At 40.6% G+C, this 20,342-nt stretch overlaps 1 protein-coding gene across 1 annotated transcript in view; it reads left to right on the top strand.

Moving 5' to 3' along the window:
• The window catches only part of SLC25A24 (solute carrier family 25 member 24), a gene marked incomplete at its 3' end in the record, with an annotated part of 78,759 nt that overhangs the window by 5,541 nt on the left and 52,876 nt on the right, over positions 1-20,342 (top strand). The window contains exons 2-4 of the mRNA XM_079727010.1: positions 11,136-11,234; positions 11,862-12,061; positions 13,788-14,043. Coding sequence (XP_079583136.1) covers positions 13,861-14,043 — 183 coding nt within the window. The 5' untranslated portion in view covers positions 11,136-11,234; positions 11,862-12,061; positions 13,788-13,860. The remainder of the gene's footprint in view (positions 1-11,135; positions 11,235-11,861; positions 12,062-13,787; positions 14,044-20,342) is intronic.

Raw genomic sequence — 20,342 nt, 5'->3', positions numbered from 1 at the left:
TTGACCACTTCTTGTATCTTCTTGGTCTGTGCATCCATTCTTTTTCTGAGATCTTGCGTCATTGTTACTATCATTACTATGAATTCTTTTTCAGGCAAATTGCCTATCTCCACTTCACCTAGTTGTTCTTCTGGGGTTTTATCTCGTTTCTTTGTCTGAAATGTATTTCTCTGTCATCTCATTTTGTCTAACTCTCTGTGTTTGTGGTTTCCTTTCCACAGGCTGCAGGATCATTGTTCCTCTCGCTTCTGGTGTCTGCTCCCTGGCGGGTGAGATTTGTCCAGGGGTTTGTGCAGGCTTCTTGCTTGGAGGGACTTGTGCTTGCCCACTGGTGGGTGGAGCTGGTCTTGTCCCTCTGGTGCACAGAGATGTGTCAAAGTGTGTGTTTAGAGGCGGCTGTACATTCAGGACTTTAGGCAGCCTGTCTGCTGATGGGTGGGGCTGTGTTCCCACCCTGCTGGTTGTTTGGCCTGAGGTGTCCCAGCACTGGAGCTCACAGGCTGCTGGGTGGGGCCAGGTCTCAGTGCCAAAATGGTGACCTCTAGGAGAGCTCACGCCAATGAATATTCCCAGGGGACTCCACCACCAGGGTGTTTACCCCCACAGTTAGCCACAGCTAACACATGCCTCCCCAGGAGACCCTCCAAGGCCCACGGGTAGGTCTGGCCCAGGTTCCTATGGAGTCACTTCTTTTCCCTGAGTTCCAGTGCACGTGAAACCTTGTGTGCACCCTCCGAGAGTGGAGTCTCTGTTTCCCTGAGTCCTCTGGAGGAGCTCATGCACTCAAGCCCCACTGGCCTTCAAAGCCAGATGCTCTGCGAGCTCCTCCTCCTGATGCCAGACTCCCAGGCTCGGGAGCCTGACATGGGGCTCAGAACTCTCATTCCTATGGGAGAACCTCTGTGATATAATTATTTCCTAGTTTGTGGCTTGCCCAACTGGCGGGTATGGTATCTGATTATATTGTGAAGGCTTCTTGTTTGTCTTTAGATGTAGAATATCTTTTTTGGTAGGTTCCACTCTTTTCTGTCAATGGTTTTTCAGCAGTCAGCTGAGATTTTGGTGTTTTTGTGAGAGGAGGTGAGCTCAAGCCCTTCTACTCTGCCATCTTGTCTCCTCCGGCCCTCAAGTTTTATTCTTTAAGAAATAAATTTCACGAAGTTATAGCTGCCATAGATGGTGATTCCTCTGATGGATCTGGGAAAAGTAAATTGAAAACCTTCTGGAAAGGATTCACCATTCTAGATGCCATTAAGAACATTTGTGATTCATGGAAAGAGGGAAATATATCAATATTAAGGAGAATTTGGAAGAAGTTCATTCCAACGCTCATGGATAACTTTGAGAGGTCCAAAATGTCAGTGGAGGAAATAACTGCAGATGTGGTGGAAATAGCAAGAGAACTAGAATTAGAAATGGACCCTGAAGATGTGACTGAACTGCTGCAATCTCATGATAAAACTTGAACAGATGAGGAGTTGCTTCCTATGGATGAGCAAAGAAAGTGGTTTCTTGGGAAGGAATCTACTCCTGGTGAAGATGCTGTGAAGATTGTTGAAATGACAACAAAGAATTTAGAATATTATATAAACTTAGTTGTTAAAACAGCAATAGGTATGAGAGGATTGACTCCAATTTTGAAAGAAGTCCTATTGTGGGTAAAATGGTATCAAACAGGCTTGCATGCTACAGAGTAATTGTTCAAGAAAGGTGGAGTTAATCTATGTGGCAAACTTCTTTGTTGTCTTATTTTAAGAAATTGTGACAGCCACCTTAGCCTTCAACAAACACCACCCTGATAAGTCAGAAGCCATCAAGATAGAGGCAAGACCATCCACCAGCAAAAATATTATGACTTGCTGAAGGCACAGATGATGGTTAACATTTTTTTAAGCAGTAAAGTATTTTTAATTAAGATATGTACATTTTTAAAGAAATAATGCTACTGCATACTTAATAGACTACAGTATAGTGTAAACATAACTTTTATATGCACTGGAAAACCAAAAGACTTCTGTGACTTGCTTTATTTCAATACTTGTTTTATCATGGTTGTCTGGAACTGAACCCATAATATCTCCAAGGTACGCCTGTAATACCTTAGTCTAAATGCTGAGCATATTCATCTTTGTTAACCATAGTTGAAGGAGATGGAAATTTCTGGATTAGAAGTCCCAGTGGGGTTGGTAGGGGAGGCCAAGGTAACTTTCCAAGTTTCATAGCTTAGGGGAACAACTTAAAATACCTGCCTTTGTATAGGCATATCTCCTCTTGCTCTCAGAAACCAGCTTAGTTTAGGACCCCTAGGCTTCCACACATTCTTTATAGGTTTCCATCACCAGGAAACAAGGTAATCACCTTCCAAGATGCTGCACTCACTTTTAGAAATTTTGGTGTGTGGGAACTTTGTGAGATCTGCCCCTTCAGAGCCTCAGTCCACCAACATTTTCTGAGCATTCTCTCTTCACCTCTCCTCCTGGTGTCCTATCTAGTTTCAGTCTTGCTCACAATAGTTTATTCTACACATAGGGCCCTCTCTTAGACTACAACGTTTTGTGGAGATTTCTGATATCTCCTACTGCTGAGTCCTCTGTTCTTCCCTAGGACATGTGTTACAAACACCTACGCCAACTTCTTAGGGAGCTTAGGGCAGCACTCATGCCCATTTTTGAGTTTTCAGATTTTTGCTGTCTCCTATTTCACTGAAATGTATTTAAGGGATTTTATTTCCTCTTCCTTCTCCTCGGGTTTCTAGGAGAAGTAGGACAACTAAAAACTTAGTATCTACCTCATTCCAATGGAATCCAGAACTCCAGATAAGACAAAATATATTCAGTTGAACGTTTAGACAAATTTTCCTTGTATTTGGCATTTGGCATTTGAAATAAAGGAAAAATAAGCATATTTGTATACATACATAGAATCCCTCTCCCTCCTGTGCAAATATGATAACAACAGATGCACAGTAACACAGAGATGTTGCTTTGGCAGCTCAAATACCACAAGCAGTGCTACCATCAGTGATATTATTTTCCAAAATGGTAAACATTGCTTGGTAACATTCTGAACAAAAGAAGTATAATTTTTCCTTAATTTACATGATAGTTACATTCTTGAAATGTTTAATGAAAATTATAACTGTAAAAATAGAAAATAAACAGGTTTTACTTGAATAGATGGTCAGTGGGACATTTAAAAGTCATATATACAATATTTTGTGAGAATTGTGCATTGCATTTCAGGACATTTAGCATTCCTGAGTCCTTCCTTGTAAATGTCAGAGCCACCCTTACAAACATTATGACAATCAAAAGTGCCACCACAAGTCTGTTAAGACTAAAGGCAAAAGGAACTGCACATGAGCACAATACTATAGTTGATGACAGTTGCTTCCCACAGGGATACAGTTTAACAATTCTGAAACCACTATACATGTATACTGAAATTTAACAGTTAAGTAAATGATGGCAGATGGTGGGAGCCACCTTTGTCACTGTTGGAGTGAGAGGTTACAGATAAACAAGGGCAGAAGGCCTTGTACTGTGCAGTAAGGACTACTGCTGGAGACAACAGTAAGAACTCATGTTTATTTTAATATAGATAGAGATAGTTACATATAGGGAACATTTGTAGTTAGGTGTATTTACACAGGTCAGCATACACATGTATATTTCTTTGCATTGTCAGCTGAAATGGCCTCAAAGAAACAACACCCCAGTAGCAATCAGCACACCTTATGCCCAAATCTTGGTTTCTAATACCATTCTCCAATAAAGGAAGCAGGACTCCTTGTGGAATTAACTGATTCTAGGACTGGAGAAGGAAATACCTATGATGAGCCTGAAGTGTCTTGTAGTGCCAGAAAGTAAAGTGCTCACAAATCCAAATAAAACAAACCCCCCCCCCCACACACACATTGAAGGAGATATGTCAAAGGGGCACAGGAGCCCATAGAAAGTGTTCCAAATCGCCAAAGATGGAAAAATTTGAGCAACAAAATGAAGTAGTTTTGGATTATAACCCAATATAAGATATTCATGAGTCCATTCTAATGTAAATTAATGATTGAATAAATCAATAAATGGAGGAGAATAGACAAATCTCCTCTGCAGAAGAATTCCTCATAATTTATGTAGATACTTCTCCCTCAACTCCCCACTCATTAAGTGTGGGCTATGCATAGTGACTTACAAGGAGAGTAATATGGAAAGGGGGAAAAAGTTACTTAGCTTTATTGGAGAACTCTGACAAACACTGCCTCAGCCAGGTAATCAAAGTCAATATAGACCAAGTTATGTTAATACAATGTACTACTGATACCATGTGATGAGAATGGCACTTTACCTCTGTGTCTTCCTTCCCAAAATCCCATAATTATGAGAAAAACATCAGAGAAATCCCAATTGAGAAGCAGTTTGCAAAATTCTTGTTTAGTACTCCACAAAACTGTCAAGGTCATCAAAAACAAGGAAAGTCTGAGAACTCTCACAGCTAAGCCAAGAGAAAGTTAAGGAGACATGATGACTGAATAGAATGTGGTATCTTGGGTGGGATCCTGGAAACTAAAAAGGACAGCAGGTTAAAAACTAAAGAAATGTGAATAAAGTATGGGTTTTAGTTGATAGTAATTTATCAGTATTTCTTCTCTGTGACACATGTACCTTACTAATTGCAAATGCTAATAATAGGGGGAAACTGGGCATGGGGCACCTGGGTATTCTCTGTATTATCTTCACAACTTTCTTGTAAATGAAATACTATTCTAAAGTTAATATTTTATTAAAAAATAATTTTAAAATTCTCTCACAAATTTCCAAGTTGCTTCCTAGGAGCTGGTATTACTCTTATTGAACACCTACTGAGTTAGTCCCATACTTCAAGCTCTGATGTCTTCCCTCTCCGTGCTCACTTAGAAAAATTGAAGGTAAGATGGAATGCATACACATTTTTTAAAGGAATATCTAAGGACACTGTTTCACTTGCCATGGGGTTTGTGTTAAATATTTTTACTAGATCATTTGATTTTCTGCCCAGTACATAATTGTAGTGATGATGCTACTAATTATATTAATAATATTGATGATGGGATATTAATAACAAACTACAGAGTGAGGTAGGGAGCAACTCCTGAATAGTTGAGAGTAATACACTTGGGGTAGGATTCTCAGACCTATTACTGGAAAGACAAGGGAAAACTGTCATTGGTGTGATTTTCCTGTAAGCAATTAGTGTAGTTGACTTTCCTTGCTGTCTAGAGTAGAAACTGAGCTTTAAGAAAAGTAAAATTGTTCTGTTAGAGTACATACTGATGCCAGCCCCAGCAGAGTTTCTTTTCTTAGCAAAGGTAGTTGATCTATAATCAGAGAGGAAAAGCCTTAAGAGGAAGGAGTGAATTTCTGACCTGACATCTGCTATATCTCCTTTAAAATAACTATAATCACTGAAAATATCAGGAAGGAAGGGATAGAAAAAAGTCCCTTCTATAAAAGCTATGGGTTCTGTGAATGACTAAAAAAAGTCTGGTTAAGGAAGACACAGGGCTGTTTGAAAATGTCAAATTTCACCTTATCACTGGAAAAGTCAAACCAATAGAACACTGACATAAGAAAGTAGAAGATTATGTCAAGGGAAGGACCATATGAGTGTAATAACCTCATAGTACAGTAGCCACACCAGGGAAGGATAGAATAAGCATACCAAGAAGTAGTGGTGCAGCAGGCTCATACAGGTGATCCTAGAAAGGAAAGCTTACTCTAAATTTTGTGAGTCTTTATTTTTTTTTTTTGCTTTACGCGGGCCTCTCACTGTTGTGGCCTCTCCCATTGCAGAGCACAGGCTCCAAACGCGCAGGCTCAGCAGCCATGGCTCACGGGCCCAGCCGCTCCGCGGCATGTGGGATCTTCCTGGACCGGGACACAAACCCGTGTTCCCTGCATCGGCAGGCAGACTCTCAACCACTGCGCCACCAGGGAAGCCCATTCTTGCCTTTTTGATAATAGCCATTCTAACAGATATGAGATGATATTGTACCCGAGTATTTTATGTATGGAAACAAGCATAACTTGTGGGATGTAATTACTAGGGCTTTGTAACTGTTTCCCAGAGTCACTCTGAACTCATTTTGTGAGGCTGGTTCTTCCCTTGTTCTAGATGAAATTCAGGGCAGATTGCACAACTTATCACTTTCAGTTAATGAAAGGTTCTTCAAGGAAGTAATTAGTATGTTTGGCCCAGTGTAGTCATCAAAACTTCAATCTCTATTTAAAGCTAAAATTTCTTCCTCTACCTCTGCTCAGGCCTGTTGCAGACAAAAGGCCTGTGAGGAAAGAGATGGGCATTTTTTGCTTTTCTTTTTTTCCTTCTAGGATTCATTTTTTCTAGTTTGCTAATCCCATCAGAGTCACAATAGAATTGAAAGGAGAGGAGAGGACCAGTGGGCCAGTTCTTACCTAATACCGTTGTGAGCAGCACTGAGTTTTCTGCCTTGACATCTTGTGAAACTCTTTCTTTCTCTTATCAGGTCTTTTGCAGGTTCTTTGGAGACCCAGCCAGTTACTAGGAAACTCTTTTCTGTAGTTTCTTGGTGGATATGTATTCTCCCTGGTTGGTCACTTATGTCTCCTTCTTCAATCTCTAGACATCTGTTGGTGCCTCCACCATTTTTTCTGCTGAAGTTCACTTATCTCTTCAGACAGCCCTTTAACCCTTTTAGACAGGATCTAAGACAACTCCACCTTGGCATTTTTTTCACAGCCCACATCTTATCACAGGGGAAATATTCACATATTCTTTGTTTCAACAAACTCTGAGAGTGTAACTTGCCTAAGGCAGCAGCAGCTTCTCTTTCACTTTACTGTGAGAATGGTTAGCACACATTTCCTAAGCATGAATCAGATACCAGTTCACTGTGTCTTCAAAACCGATGAGATTTATATCAAACTTTTCAGGTAGTCTCACTAAAGTTCCTTGCCCTAGGCTGCATGTGAGGGACAGGTACCCTTTCCCCTGGGTGGGAGGTGGGGCTGAGTCGAAGGGGCACTCAGTACAGCAGCAGCTGTCTCTAAAAATCCTCTTCTAATTGAACCCCTTTTACCCTCAGTGTGCGTGAGAGGGGTTCAAGGGCCACAAAACTGACTTCTACTACTACTTCCTTTGAAAATTCTGCTTTATGGCCTTGCATTTCATTTTGTCTTAGGATATATGCTGTCTTGGTATCTTAGTTAAATTTCTATTTAACAGCCTGTTAATTCTGCATTACTTTATATAAAATGTATGTTCCTACAAAGTTGCTTATAAATTTGGTTTTTAATTGAATCCCATTTTGCCATTGACTTAAATAAGTCAGTTTCAGAGACGCTTTATTTTTCTGATTTGTTTTCAAGTGGAACTGACTTTTTTTTTTTTTGCTGTACGCAGGCCTCTCACTGTTGTGGCCTCTCCCGCTGCGGAGCACGGGCTCCAGACGCGCAGGCTCAGTGGCCATGGCTCATGGGCCCAGCCACTCTGAGGCATGTGGGATCTTCCCGGACCGGGGCACGAACCCGTGTCCCCTGCATCGGCCGGTGGACTCTCAACCACTGCGCCACCAGGGAAGCCCTGGAACTGACTTTTGAACATTTGACAAATTATATATAATCTGATACACTGAAACCTAAGTCAATTAAATTTAATAAGACAAACCTATTTGTACATCTAGATCCTCTTCCAGAAAATGCACTTCTCTACTTTCTTATTTGCATTCACTGGGAACTGCGATGCACTGACATAATCCTGGTCCCACGGACATTGTTAATTTCTCCAGTGGTGAGCACCTAACCTAACATAAGTCAAGGAGTCCCTCATGAGGGTTTAGAGAACTTAATACCAGAAAGAGCATTACAAAAGGCTGTCTCTGGTGCCTGAGGTAGTAAGATATAAAACTGGGAGCTGTTAGTTACAATCATGTTTCCTACTATGTGAGGAAAACTGATCTGCATTGTGGGAGAAGACAGAAACAGGAGCACAGATGGGAGCAGAGACACAACATTCAGAATCTTGAGGCTGTTCCAGTTCATGCTTCTTGTTTTACCTGAGTTCTAGCTGTAGTCCTTCTCTTCTTGCATAAGTTAGCTCAGACTGGGCTTCTGGTAGTTGGAGTCTCCAAACACTTTCTCTTTAGAGCCTACTGAGTTTCCTCAAATATTTTTTTTTGAAAATAGAAAATATGAAATTAGGGTATAATATGACTAAATTCATGTACACACACATAATATAATGACTTATACAGAGTCAACATCTAGAAGACATTTGAAGACATTAAAGGGGAAGGTTAATTAAAATGAACAACGAAGAATCAACAAAGAAGAATCAACACTACAACAACTTTAAAAAGCAGTACATTTTGACAACAGAAGGTTTCAAGGTTTACAAAATGAACTTTAACCATCACTTGCCCTTTTTTTTTGTAGTATGAAGTTACATTATATACTTCAGGGCTTAGATAGATGATTGAGTCACTGAGAAATCATTCACAGGGATTATAAAGTTCCTGACTCCATATGAAACTTTGATTTTGTTATTGATAGTAGGTTGCTGATGCAATAGATTGTGTGTGCAACATATAAAATAATTTTTAAGATAAATATATTACATTTTTCTGTTGATTTACTTTAGTTTTATTGGAGAGCATAGTGAGTGAATATGGACAGAGAATATTTTTTAAAAAAGAAAAAAATATGTTGTGTTATACCCAGGTTTTAAATAATATTTTTAGTTCTGTATTTTTTTGTGAGTATATTTTAGGAATCCATAACTATTATATTGATTACTAAAAAAATAAAGACCCACTAATCTTCCTTCTTTCCTTTGATCTCCTCCTGCCTGCATTTCCCTCTGTTTTTACTAGTATTTATCCCAAAGCTATTCTTCATCTTTAAGTTGCAGCACCCTCTACTGAGTTGGTAGCAACATTACATTGTGGCTATTTTTCCAATAGTGGATCCTTTTCCTTCGAAAGGAAAAGTAACACTTTGAAAATGTACTAAAAAGATGGACTTTCTGCAAATTGAATTGCTTGCAGACTTTCAAACTTATTAAAAAGATACAAGTACAGTCACGTTACTACAAAGAAACAAGTGATCATGAGTTTGAAGGTATTATGAAGACACAAGCAAACAATGTAAAAGACATTTAATTTTTTGAGTATATATAGCAATAAGGTATGAATGAAATTTAAAGTCCCATTTTAAATATGAGTTATGAACACTTTAAAATGAAAAATGTGCATTTGAAATTTCTCTCTGCACAGTAAAACTGTTAAAGTGAATGTTAGATGAGCAAATTTTTATTGTTCTGTAGATTCTTAGTTTTATTGTTATTTACATGGTCCAAATTTCTTCCAGTTACAGTATCCTGGAGGTATAGTTAAGTTATTTTGTCTCCTCTGACTAAATTGTATGCTGCATGAGTACAGACACCCCTCTATATATCTGTATCTAAAAATATTTAAAACCATGAATTCACACCAATACCACTAATTCAAATCCGACACTATAGTGTTCATTCTAGCTTTCCTCTTGGCATATTTGTAACTCACTTCCCTGACAACAAGAAGCCTAGCTCTCATTATCCTCAGTATATTTATTTATTTGCTCTATCCTCTTGTATGTAACTAGTCTCCCAACCATTAGACTGCTGCCCTGCTCAGCTTCCTTTTTTCCTTAAGTTTTGATCCATGCTGGGCAGCTTTCCTCAAGCCTGCCTAATAGCTTTTAACTGGTGATTCCAGGAGGAAGAGAGGGAGGGAGGGAGGGAAGTAGGGAGGGAGATGGAGGCTTTACATACAAAAACATAAGTATAGAATATTGATACAATTTCCATGATTATTGATTCTTCAATAGATGTGCAATTTTTTTTCCCTGCATTTTCAACCTATTGGTCTTCAGGACAAAATTTACACAAATGTTCACAAACTGAAGATGGTCTGAGCACAGTCTTTCACATATTTTCAAAGTGATGAGGTATGTGGTTTTGAATCCAGTTTGAATTTGACACAACTGGTTTGAAATGGGAATTATTTACATGATTCAATAATAATGGCAGTTTTTCAGTAATTAAGTGCCATGTTTTTGTGATTGAGAGTTGTCTGCATTTACCTTTTGGGGGATTGGAGATAGTGGATAGGCTGAGCAAGAGACAGAATTCACCTTCTTATCTGGATTTCTGTCTCCTAAATGCCTTGGAAAACCTGGGGAGAATATCCACTTATCTTAATGTTATAAATGAGTCAAAACTTAAAATGATTATTGTTCCCCTAAAGACTACAAGAACATTCAAATTTAAAACTCATTGTATGATAAAATTATCTTTCCAGGGATGGTTTTACAGTGAGCCAATCAAACTCTTAGCCCACTTTGTGATCACTTAAGTTTGAAACAGCAATGACTAGGATTTTGAAATAGGATCAGGTCTTTGTGAACCAGCTGAGACTTTGGTCTTTTTGGAACTAAGTGTTCCAGTAAATAAAAAGGGTAAACTTGTTTACCAGCTAAAACTCTGAAAATCTAGAATGATTATTCAAGCAGATCCCCCTAACTATATGGTATTCAAAGTAGGTGTTGAAAGAGGTCTTTGAAGACCAAAGTAGATGAAATTAAGCTCAAAAGTTGTTCCAGTGGAAGACAGTAGTACTTGAGAAGGCTAGATGCTGGGAAAAATGGAAGCAAGCTGAACCCCAGACTTCTCTCCTGACCATGGAAATAAATTGGGCTAAGGAAGAGAATGAGTTCAGTGTTTCTGCTCTTGACCTCTGTAGGAACACTGGTCTTTGAGAATTACCAGCATACAAGTGGGTAGGGATGCCCTCTCTCATGCAGATGTTTAAATATCTATGTAACGTTTTCTTTTCTCATGCTTGAAGTTGCTATTGTTAATTATACCTTTATTAGGTGTGGTAACAGTGTTTTCTTAACTCATTGCAGACAGATACTTTTATTTGAAAAATTAAAAATGAATTATTAGAAAATTGGAATAAAAAGACAAGCCTTGAGGTTTTCTTTTTATGTACTAGATTCAACAAATAGGAAATTACTCTATCACACTGCTGTAAAGTTTCTAAATGCTTCCTCTTAATCTCTCATTTACCTTGTTGTGAACAGGTAACAGCCTGCAGTCTGGCACCAGTGTGCAAACTACACTTTGAGTGGTAGCAGAGCTTCTTAAACCTGAATGTGTGAAGGATCACCTGAGGCTCTTGTGTAAGTGCAACTCTTATTTAGTAGACCTGGGGTGGTGGTGCTGAGATTCTGTATTCCTAACAAGCTCTCAAGTGATACTGATGCTGCTGGTCTGCAACCACGCTTTTCTGTAGCTAATCTTGAAGTTTAGGTACTTCATAAGCTACTTTGATTTTCACAGTGATCTTTTGAGCTAAGAATTCTTATTCCATTTTACTTATGTTTAAGTCAGATTTATTGAGGTATATTTCCAGAGAGTGCACAGTGCTGTGCATTTTAACAAGCTCATACAGTTGCATAAACACCACCATAATCAAAACACAGAATAGCTCCAACACTCCCTCCCTGTCCCTCAGCACCTGACAACCACTGATCTGTTTTCTGTCTCTATAGTTTTGCCTTTTCTAGAATGTCATGTATTGTATGGCTGCATGCATCAGTTCATTCCTTTTTATTGCCGAGTAGTATTCCACTGTATGAATGTAACACAGGTTGCTTATCTGTTCACCCATTTAAGAAATTTTGCTTATTCCTGGATTTTGGCAATTATGAAGAAAACTGCTATAAACACTCTTGTACAAGTTTTTGTGTGAACATAAGTTTTGTCAGTCAAAATTTTGATAGGTAATTCCTCTATTTACTCCAAAGAAAGAAAAGAAAGAAAGAAAGAAAAGACAAAGAAGAAGAAAAACATTTAAGTCTGAGATGACCATTTCAAGCAGCTTCTCTTCAAGTACCGAGTGTTCATTGCAGGGATTGAAAGAGGTTTTTAAAGACGGATAGAAAATTTGATGACGTTTGAAAGCCTTTCCAGAGGAAGAGGATAATTCTTAACAAAACTGGAAATTGTAAGTAAAATAAGCAAACAAATTGGTTTCAAGATGATTTTACTAAACAAGCAGTCCTCAGTTTACAATATGTAGATTTACATATGTCTTAAATATATAAAATAGTATGAGGGGAAGTAAATTCAAGGTCTGAGTTCCTGGATTTTGTTGGAACTAGTTTTTGTTTAGTGTTTCAGAAAACGTGGGCAGATCCTTATTTATAGTACAAATACAGATCTGTATCTCCTGCAGGTAACAGGAACACTGTGATAGTTTCTATAAGCAGCTGTGGATGAACAGAGAATTATTACAATTAATATCTCATCTGATTGGCACTTGAGAGTGTTAAGATCTTTCACATACAATATACAACCTTGTTGTTATGAGGCAGATATTCATACTCTCATTTTACTGAGGAGAGAGGCTACCCAGGGAGGTTATGCCACATCTCCAAGTTTACACAGCTGAAGGATTAGGACCCTGTCTGGTATTTTCTTTGGAGATCCACTGTTCCTTTGCTTATCCCATGTTATGCAGTAAGAAGTTCTGTCTTTCCTGGGCAATAAACCCCAAGCCTTGTAACTGCATCCGTCTTGAGAGGGAGGGGCCTGAGGTTTTCCTAATAAGTGCTGATGGCAGATGCTCCCTTAGATTTATCGGGGCAGATCACACTAACTAAGCTGTAGAGCAAAGTAATCCCTCTTTTTACTGCTGCCCACCTGGATGGATGTTGATAGTTTCTGCAAAAGACCCTTGAGTGCCCCCCAACCCCGCGCCCAGTTTTGTGGAGCTATAATTATATGATACCGTATTAGTTTTAAGTGTTCCTTTTTGTTTCTTAATTGCTTTCAGATTTAACTCCTCTGCTTCTTAAAGCTTAATTCCCATCCCAGGTGAGCAGCCACCCAACTCTCTCATTTTTTGTGAATAGAAAACAGTCCCACATATACACACTACCAAACGTAAAATAGATAGCTAGTGGGAAGCAGCCATATAGCACTGGGAGATCAGCTCGGTGCTTTGTGACCACCTAGAGGGGTGGGATAGGGAGGGTGGGAGGGAAGGAGACGCAAGAGGGAAGAGATATGGGAACATATGTATATGTAAAACTGATTCACTTTGTTATAAAGCAGAAACTAACACACCATTGTAAAGCAATTATACTCCAATAAAGCTGTTGAAAAGAAAAGAAAAGAAAACAGTCCCAGAGATGTGTAGTGTCCGTGGAGTTGCACGAAAAAGTGCGAGATCTGTGCGAGACAAAGCCCGAGAAGGCCCAGTGTCCCTGCAGAGAGGACTGTTTCTGGGCAGTTCGCCAGGGTTCCAAGCCCGAAGGGAAGGGAGCTTGAAGTTAAGTAACCTGAGCTTCCAGCTGCTCCCTCAGTCCTCCAGTTCACAGCACCCCACCCCCCCACCTCCGTCCCCCGCTCCACCTTTAATACGCTGATGCAGAATCCCACAACCTCCCGGGACTGGCTCCTCGGGCCGCACCCTTGACAGCTCCACTAGGGACGCCGCAGAGCTCGCCCCCCAGGTCCCACAGCCCCTCCCGGGCCGCACCCTGCAGCCCTTTCACTTCCTGCCCGCTCCAGGCAGCGCCTGGCCCGTCCCCCGCGCCTCTCGGGGAGGCCGGCGCCGGGCGAGCTCCTCCCCAGGCAGCAGCGGGAGCGGCCACTCCCCGTGCACCGAGCCGAGCTCGGGTGGAGACTTGGCTCTTTTCAGCTTGTGCGCCGCGGTCCCCTTACAGCCAGGCCTCGCGCCCGAGCAGCCCTCGGCCCCCGTGACCTCCCTCGGCTGGGCCGGCCCGCGCCTCCGGGACCATGCTGCGCTGGCTGCGGGGCGTCGTGCTGCCCGCGGCGGCCTGCCAGGACGCGGAGCCGCCGACGCGCTACGAGACCCTCTTCCGCAAGCTGGACCGCAACGAGGACGGCGTGGTGGACATCTGCGAGCTGCAGGAGGGGCTCAAGAGCCTGGGCATCCCCCTGGGCCAGGACGCCGAGGAGGTGGGTCGCTGCGGGGCTCGAGGGCCGGGAAGGCTTCGGGGACTCTGGGCGCTGCCAGGACGGAGGGCGGCTGCCCGCGGCTCTGCAGGAAGTAGCTGGAACTGTGGCTTCCAGCCCGCGAGTGGGTTCAGAAGCTCGGAAATGGGGCCAGGTAACCCGGAACGGATGCGCGTCAGGATCTGAAAGGCTACCGGTACTTTTTCAGAAAAATTAGTGCAGTGGACCCTCTGACTCACTCTAAGAATTTAAAATCCTGTCCCCAGTACTTTTGGTCTGAATACATCCAGGCCTTTTTAAGCCTATGCAAAAATTTAGCCACTTTTGGTTTTTTTTTTTTTTTTTTTAAGCTCTCACACTTCAGTGGGCCCCAAGTTCTGTAAAAAGTCTCACATTTTGTATCTCTTCGAAGCTGCTTTCTTACACCAGCTAGTTTGTCTCCTGTTTCAAAACTGTTTGAAAACCAGTGGTATGTTTCCCCCAACCTCCCGTTGAGGAGGAGAGGCGACATTCCATTGTTTAAGACATTCTTAATGCCCTAAGTACATAAGTTGACCTGAAGGGCTGGCCCATCTTATGAGCAATTTCAGCTTCTCTGAGTCATTTTAATTGTGTCCCTGAAGTGCAGCCCCTATCAGCAGAGATATTTGGAACCTCTCCAACCCTACTGAAACGTAGGAGGACACTTTGGCATTCCCTATCCCAAGAGGGAAAGTGATTAATTTATAAGAGCCAAAAACTGTTTTATAGTAGTTATATTTTAAGCTACTCATTTAATGTCTTTAATAGTTACAGGCCTCTTCAGGTTACTATTTCTTCTTGAGTCAGCTTTAGTAAGTTACAACTTTTAGGAAACTGCCCTTTCTGTCCAAGGCTCATAATATTTATATTCACCTGTGATTTTTTAAAAGTTCTGACTGTATCTGTAGTTATGTTCTCTGTTTTATTCCTGATACCTCCCCGCCACCCCTGCTTCCTCTTCAGTCTTGCCAAATCTTTTTTTCTTGCCAATCTTTTTTTTTCCCCTTCAACCTTTGTCTTTTTTTTTCATACACTGAAAGAACCAACTTTTGGTACTTTTTGAAGATTGTCTCCGTTTTTAAAATTTTCTTCCATTAACTTTTGTTTATTTCCTCCTACTTCCTTTGGGTTTACTCATTTGTCCCTTTTCTAATTTCTTGAGTTATTAATAATTGCTTGATTTATTAATTTTGAGCTACAATATCACTTTAATCACTTCTTTAGTTGCATCCCGTAAGTTTGTACTTTTGGTTCTTTTAGTTCTAAGTATTTTCTAATTTCCAATATGATTTCATCTTTGACCCATGAATTATTTAAATGTGTGCTTTAAATTTACAACTATATGCTTTTTTGGTTGGTTCTTTGAAAATATGAACAAAATAGACAAATCTCTGGCAAGACTGATTAATAAAAAGAGAGAGGAACTCAGGAATAAAAAATGTCTTTAATTTTCCAAAATTTATATAAGAACAAATTATAAAATAAGTTGTATAAAACTGTGTGTGGGGCTTCCCTGGTGGCGCAGTGGTTGAGAGTCCGCCTGCCGATGCAGGGGATGCGGGTTCATGCCCCGGTCCGGGAAGATCCCACATGCCGCGGAGCGGCTGGGCCCGTGAGCCGTGGCCGCTGAGCCTGCGCGTCCGGAGCCTGTGCTCCACAACAGGAGAGGCCACAGCAGTGAGAGGCCCGCGTACTGCAAAAAAAAAAAAAAAAAAAAAAAAAACTGTGTGTATGCAAACATATAGAAAAGGATGGCGTATATTTGTCACACACACAATATATGTATTCTATACATATACATAAAATATATTTTATACCTACATACATATACATATACATAGTATCACTCTGTGCTCATGCCAGATATTATTAACTGTTCCCAGCACTCTTTTTTGATGGGTATATTCTTCAGTTAAAGGTTAATAATGATTACTTGTGGATGGTAGGAGTTAAATTACCTTGTTACTTTTTTCTTCACAATTTTTGTATTATTTCAATTTTTTAAAATGATCATACATTATTATTTTTATAATTAGGAAAAAATAGAGTTTTTTTTTTTTTTAAATAAATATCACCTCCTCTGTGATGAGCTTTTCTGGACCACCCTCTATAGAAGAGTTGGTCTCACCCTATTATTTGTAGATCTTTGTCTCCTATATCACTACTGCTATAATTTTCAAAAGGTACTATTTTTATTTATTGACTGTGCCCTCCACTAAGACCAAACATCTTGAAGATGAGGGTCATGTCTCAGTGATCTAAGCACAGTGGTACAAAAAGATTTAAGGCTGTGATTTTAAATACCCTAAACAAGACAGTGGCTCATTTGAAATAATTAAAAGAAAAAAAAATTTAACTGTAAAGCAGTTGTTAGTGCTTTTATTTCCAGCATATGTAGGACAAGAAAACCAAAAATTCTCCTGTTGCTAGATACCTAGAAATGTTGGATAAAATAAGATAAATATATAAAAGACTATTTTTTAGAGCAGTTTTTTGTTTATAACAAAATTGAGGGGAAGGTACAGAGATTTCTCATATACCCTCTGCCTCTAAACATCACATACATAGCCTCCCCCATTGTCAACATCACTCTTCCGAATGCTACATTTTTTACCAAAGGTGAACCTACATTGACACCTCATTATCACTTTAAGTCCATAGTTTACCTTAGGGTTAACTCTTGATGTTGTATGTTCTATGGGTTTGGACAAATGTATAATGACATGTATCCATTATTATAATATCATATAGAGTATTATTACTGCCCTAAAAGTCCTCTGTGCTCTGCCTATTCATTCCCACACCCCCGACCACTGATCTTTTTATTGATCCTATAGTTTTTCCAGATAAACATCTTTTTACATATATAGATGAGCTTGTAAGAAAATAAGAAATATCTAGTCAAACCACCTGGGTTTAAATCTTGGTTCTGCTACTTACTAGTTAACTTTGGGCCATTAAAAATATCTTTTTAGCTTCAGTTTCCTTATCTGTGACAGAGGTAACATGAGTACTTATCTCATAGGGTTATTGTGAAGAATAGATGAATTAAAATATGTAAAGTATTTAGAATAATTCATGGTACCTAATAAGCAATCAATTAGCCTTTAAATTATCTAAAACTGTTACTACCATCACTTTTGGAAAAGGGGTGTCAAAATTTCCTCTATGATTGTACATTTGCTAACTTTCCTTTATAATTCTCTTGATTTTCCCTTTTATTTTAAAAACAGACTATATAATGGACTATACTGCTGGTGTATTCAAATTTAGCATTGTTTTAGCTTCCTGGTGAATTACTCCTTTCATCATTATGCTTTCTTGCCTACCCTTATAACATGGTTCCCCCCATATTTTACAAATGCCTGAGTCATTGTACTAGCCAGGGTGTTCCCCTCAAACAGGTTGTTTTTCCAGGTCACCGCTGGGAAATCTTCAGCTTTGGGCTCCCACCTTGTACAAGGCATCATCCTTGCCCCATGTTCCACTCAGGGCTCTTTGCCTGCTGGGCAGTGAATGAGCCAGTTCCCAAATCCCATGTTCTCATCTCTTGTCTTGGGCTACTGCTGGTGCTAACTGCGTCATTTCTGGTTCTCCTAGGAGCAGAAACCAAGATGGGATTGGGTGTGCAAAAGAAGGGTAAGGGAGAGGAAACAGGAGTGTTCGCCTTTAGAGCGATCTGACCTGGCCTCCACAGGCCACTCCATGGCACCCACAGATGTGCTTCTCAGCATAGGTTTGGGAAGTGCTCCCTTATTGTTCTCAGCCTCTCTTCCTCAGGGAGGACAGTGGGACAAACTACAGTCCCCATTGCTTCACTTGGTCACAACTGGTACTCATGATTTCCCTTCTTGACTGTCTATTTTAAATTCCACTCACATTCAGCTAGACTCTCTGCAGGTCTTTGTGACTTACCTGGTGGTGTGACCCAAACTCTCCTTTCTGCAGTGTCTGAGCTTCTCAGGTCAATGTTGCTGCATGCGCCCATTCACAGTTATAACTGGGCATCCCTGGAGTCCACATGGATCATCTGAGTTCCGTAAGTATTCCTCTTTGTCTCGGTGGTGTAGAAGCAGCCCTGCTTCCTGCTGATCGGGGCCAATTTACACCTACTAAGAGGGTGACTTCTTTTCTTGCCTGTTGGTCCCTGGACACAAGGAGTTACAAATGTCCAGGTGGAAGCTATAGCTTGTAATTCAATGGGACCCTCATTGTGTTCCCTGACAAGAGTATATCTATCCTGCTTGGGGACCAGAAGCTAGCCCTGCAGAGCCCAGAGTTGTGGGGACGGGAAGCAAAAAGTCCCCATTGGGTCATTGGGAGTGATAGTAAGTGTATTCTTCCTTTTGGGGGCACAGAGCTACATGGTAGGTCTCTGATTTAGTGTATATAACGGCATCCCGAAGGGTGGCAACCCATTTTTGCCAAATATCGTCTCCTAGGTGGTGCTTCGGCTGTGCTTTCAGTAGGACATTCCAGCATTCTGTGAGGTTGGCTGCTTCCCGATGGTGTGGGGTGTGAAATGGCCAGTGGATCCAGTGGTCTTGGGCCCATGTCCACACCTCTTACACTATGAAGGGATTCCCTGGTCAGATGCTGTGTTCTGTAGGGATTTCATGCCTGTGGATCAGGCATTCCACAAGCCCCCAGATAGTGGTGCTATCTGAACCTTTGTGGACAGGAAAGGGAAGCCCCTACCTTCCTTTGAGGAAGACCTAGTGCCCCTTACACCACAGGAGGCACCCAATATAACTGACTTTCCACCGAGTGACCAGTTGGCCTTCTTGAGGAATAGTGTCATGTCAGGGCCAGGCAAGGGCCAGATCATGAAAGGCATTGAGGACCTGCCAGGTGGTTTGGACTTTTATCATTTGAGTGATGGGAGCACTTGGGAGATTTTAAGCAAGAGGGGACACAGACAGACTTATGACTTAGGAAGATCACTCTGGTGGCTGTGCAAAAACAGGAGGAAGAGAGGGTGTGGAGGGGAGCCTGGGCGACAGTAGCCAATCACATACTTGGAATTAGGGTTACATGGTCAGTCTTTATGGGGGAGAATTTCAGAGGCATAGGTCAAGGGTTTGTATAATGTCAAGGATTGGGGAGATTACCCACTTGAGTATCTAGAAATGAGAACTATGGGGTGATTCTTCAAGAGAAGGTTTCAAGATAATTTGCATCTAAAACAAATACTCAACCTAAAGTGAAATCTCTATAAATTTCCGTCTGACTTGATCTCATCTCCACGTTGCCAAGCTTTTGTAATGAATTTAGCATGTAGAAGAGAGCAGATTTCTGTTTAAGTTCCTTTAGGCCTTAAATGGAAAGAATGTGGAACATAATAAGGAATACAATAACTAATTGTTACTAAGTGTTCCAAAAGTATACAGGGAAGGGAAAAGACATCAAGGCAAGTCCTGAGACAAAATTAAGAACTAGCTAGAGGCGAACTCACTCTGGTTTCTTCTGATATGAGTGACCCTGCTTTTCCATGTGTTTCCAAATCTCCTCATTGTGAAATTAGTGTTTTAGGAGAGATAAAATTCACATTAAGTTCTCCTATGACTCAGGAATTGAGAGTAGAAGGTAGTATGAGGAAAAAGGAGATACAGTAGTTATTACTAATTTCCCCATAAGAATCTAGTAATCCTGTCTGCTTTTTGGAGTATTTTCCATCGTTTCCTCCCTCCTCCCTCTTTGCCTCCCCCTCCTCCTCCTCATTGTTTTTCATCAAAGGCCACATTAGAACATTTAAAAAGGCAATCCCAATGTTTGGATGTCATTTGAGGTACTCTGAGGAAGAAAATTTCAGAACATCAAAGAGCAGAAGAAATAATCTGAATTTTAATTTACTGAAATGGAAATCAGAAAAATAAACTGATGATGAAGAGTCAGCAGTTTTAGCTGGAAGTATGCTTATTTTGGTTCAATTTAGGCTTGGAAGACTTCAGAATAGTGTAGAACCACCCCCCCCAAATCTGGATTTAGAATTAAGGCAATAAAATGATGAGATGATCAAGTCTATGTTTTGCTCTCTTCTATCAGTTATATAAAATGCTGTTAGTCTGTTTTCTTTATTCAGAAGTCTGGCTGTGACTTCTATCTTTTCTACTTGGTCCTTAGACTCTTGCGCCTGCCTGGATGTCTGTCTTCTATGACTCTTTGTGACTACTTGCATTCTCTGCAATGCCCAGGGAAGGATCATTCCCTGTGGACTGTAAAATTCTCTTTTGTTGGAATATTCCTTGTTGATTGGGCCACAGCACATCTTGTGAAACAAC

This window comes from Hyperoodon ampullatus (genome assembly GCF_949752795.1).
Source record: "Hyperoodon ampullatus genome assembly, chromosome: 2".
In the NCBI taxonomy this organism is placed as follows: domain Eukaryota; kingdom Metazoa; phylum Chordata; class Mammalia; order Artiodactyla; family Ziphiidae; genus Hyperoodon; species Hyperoodon ampullatus.
This window is presented reverse-complemented; position numbering and strand designations above follow the sequence as displayed.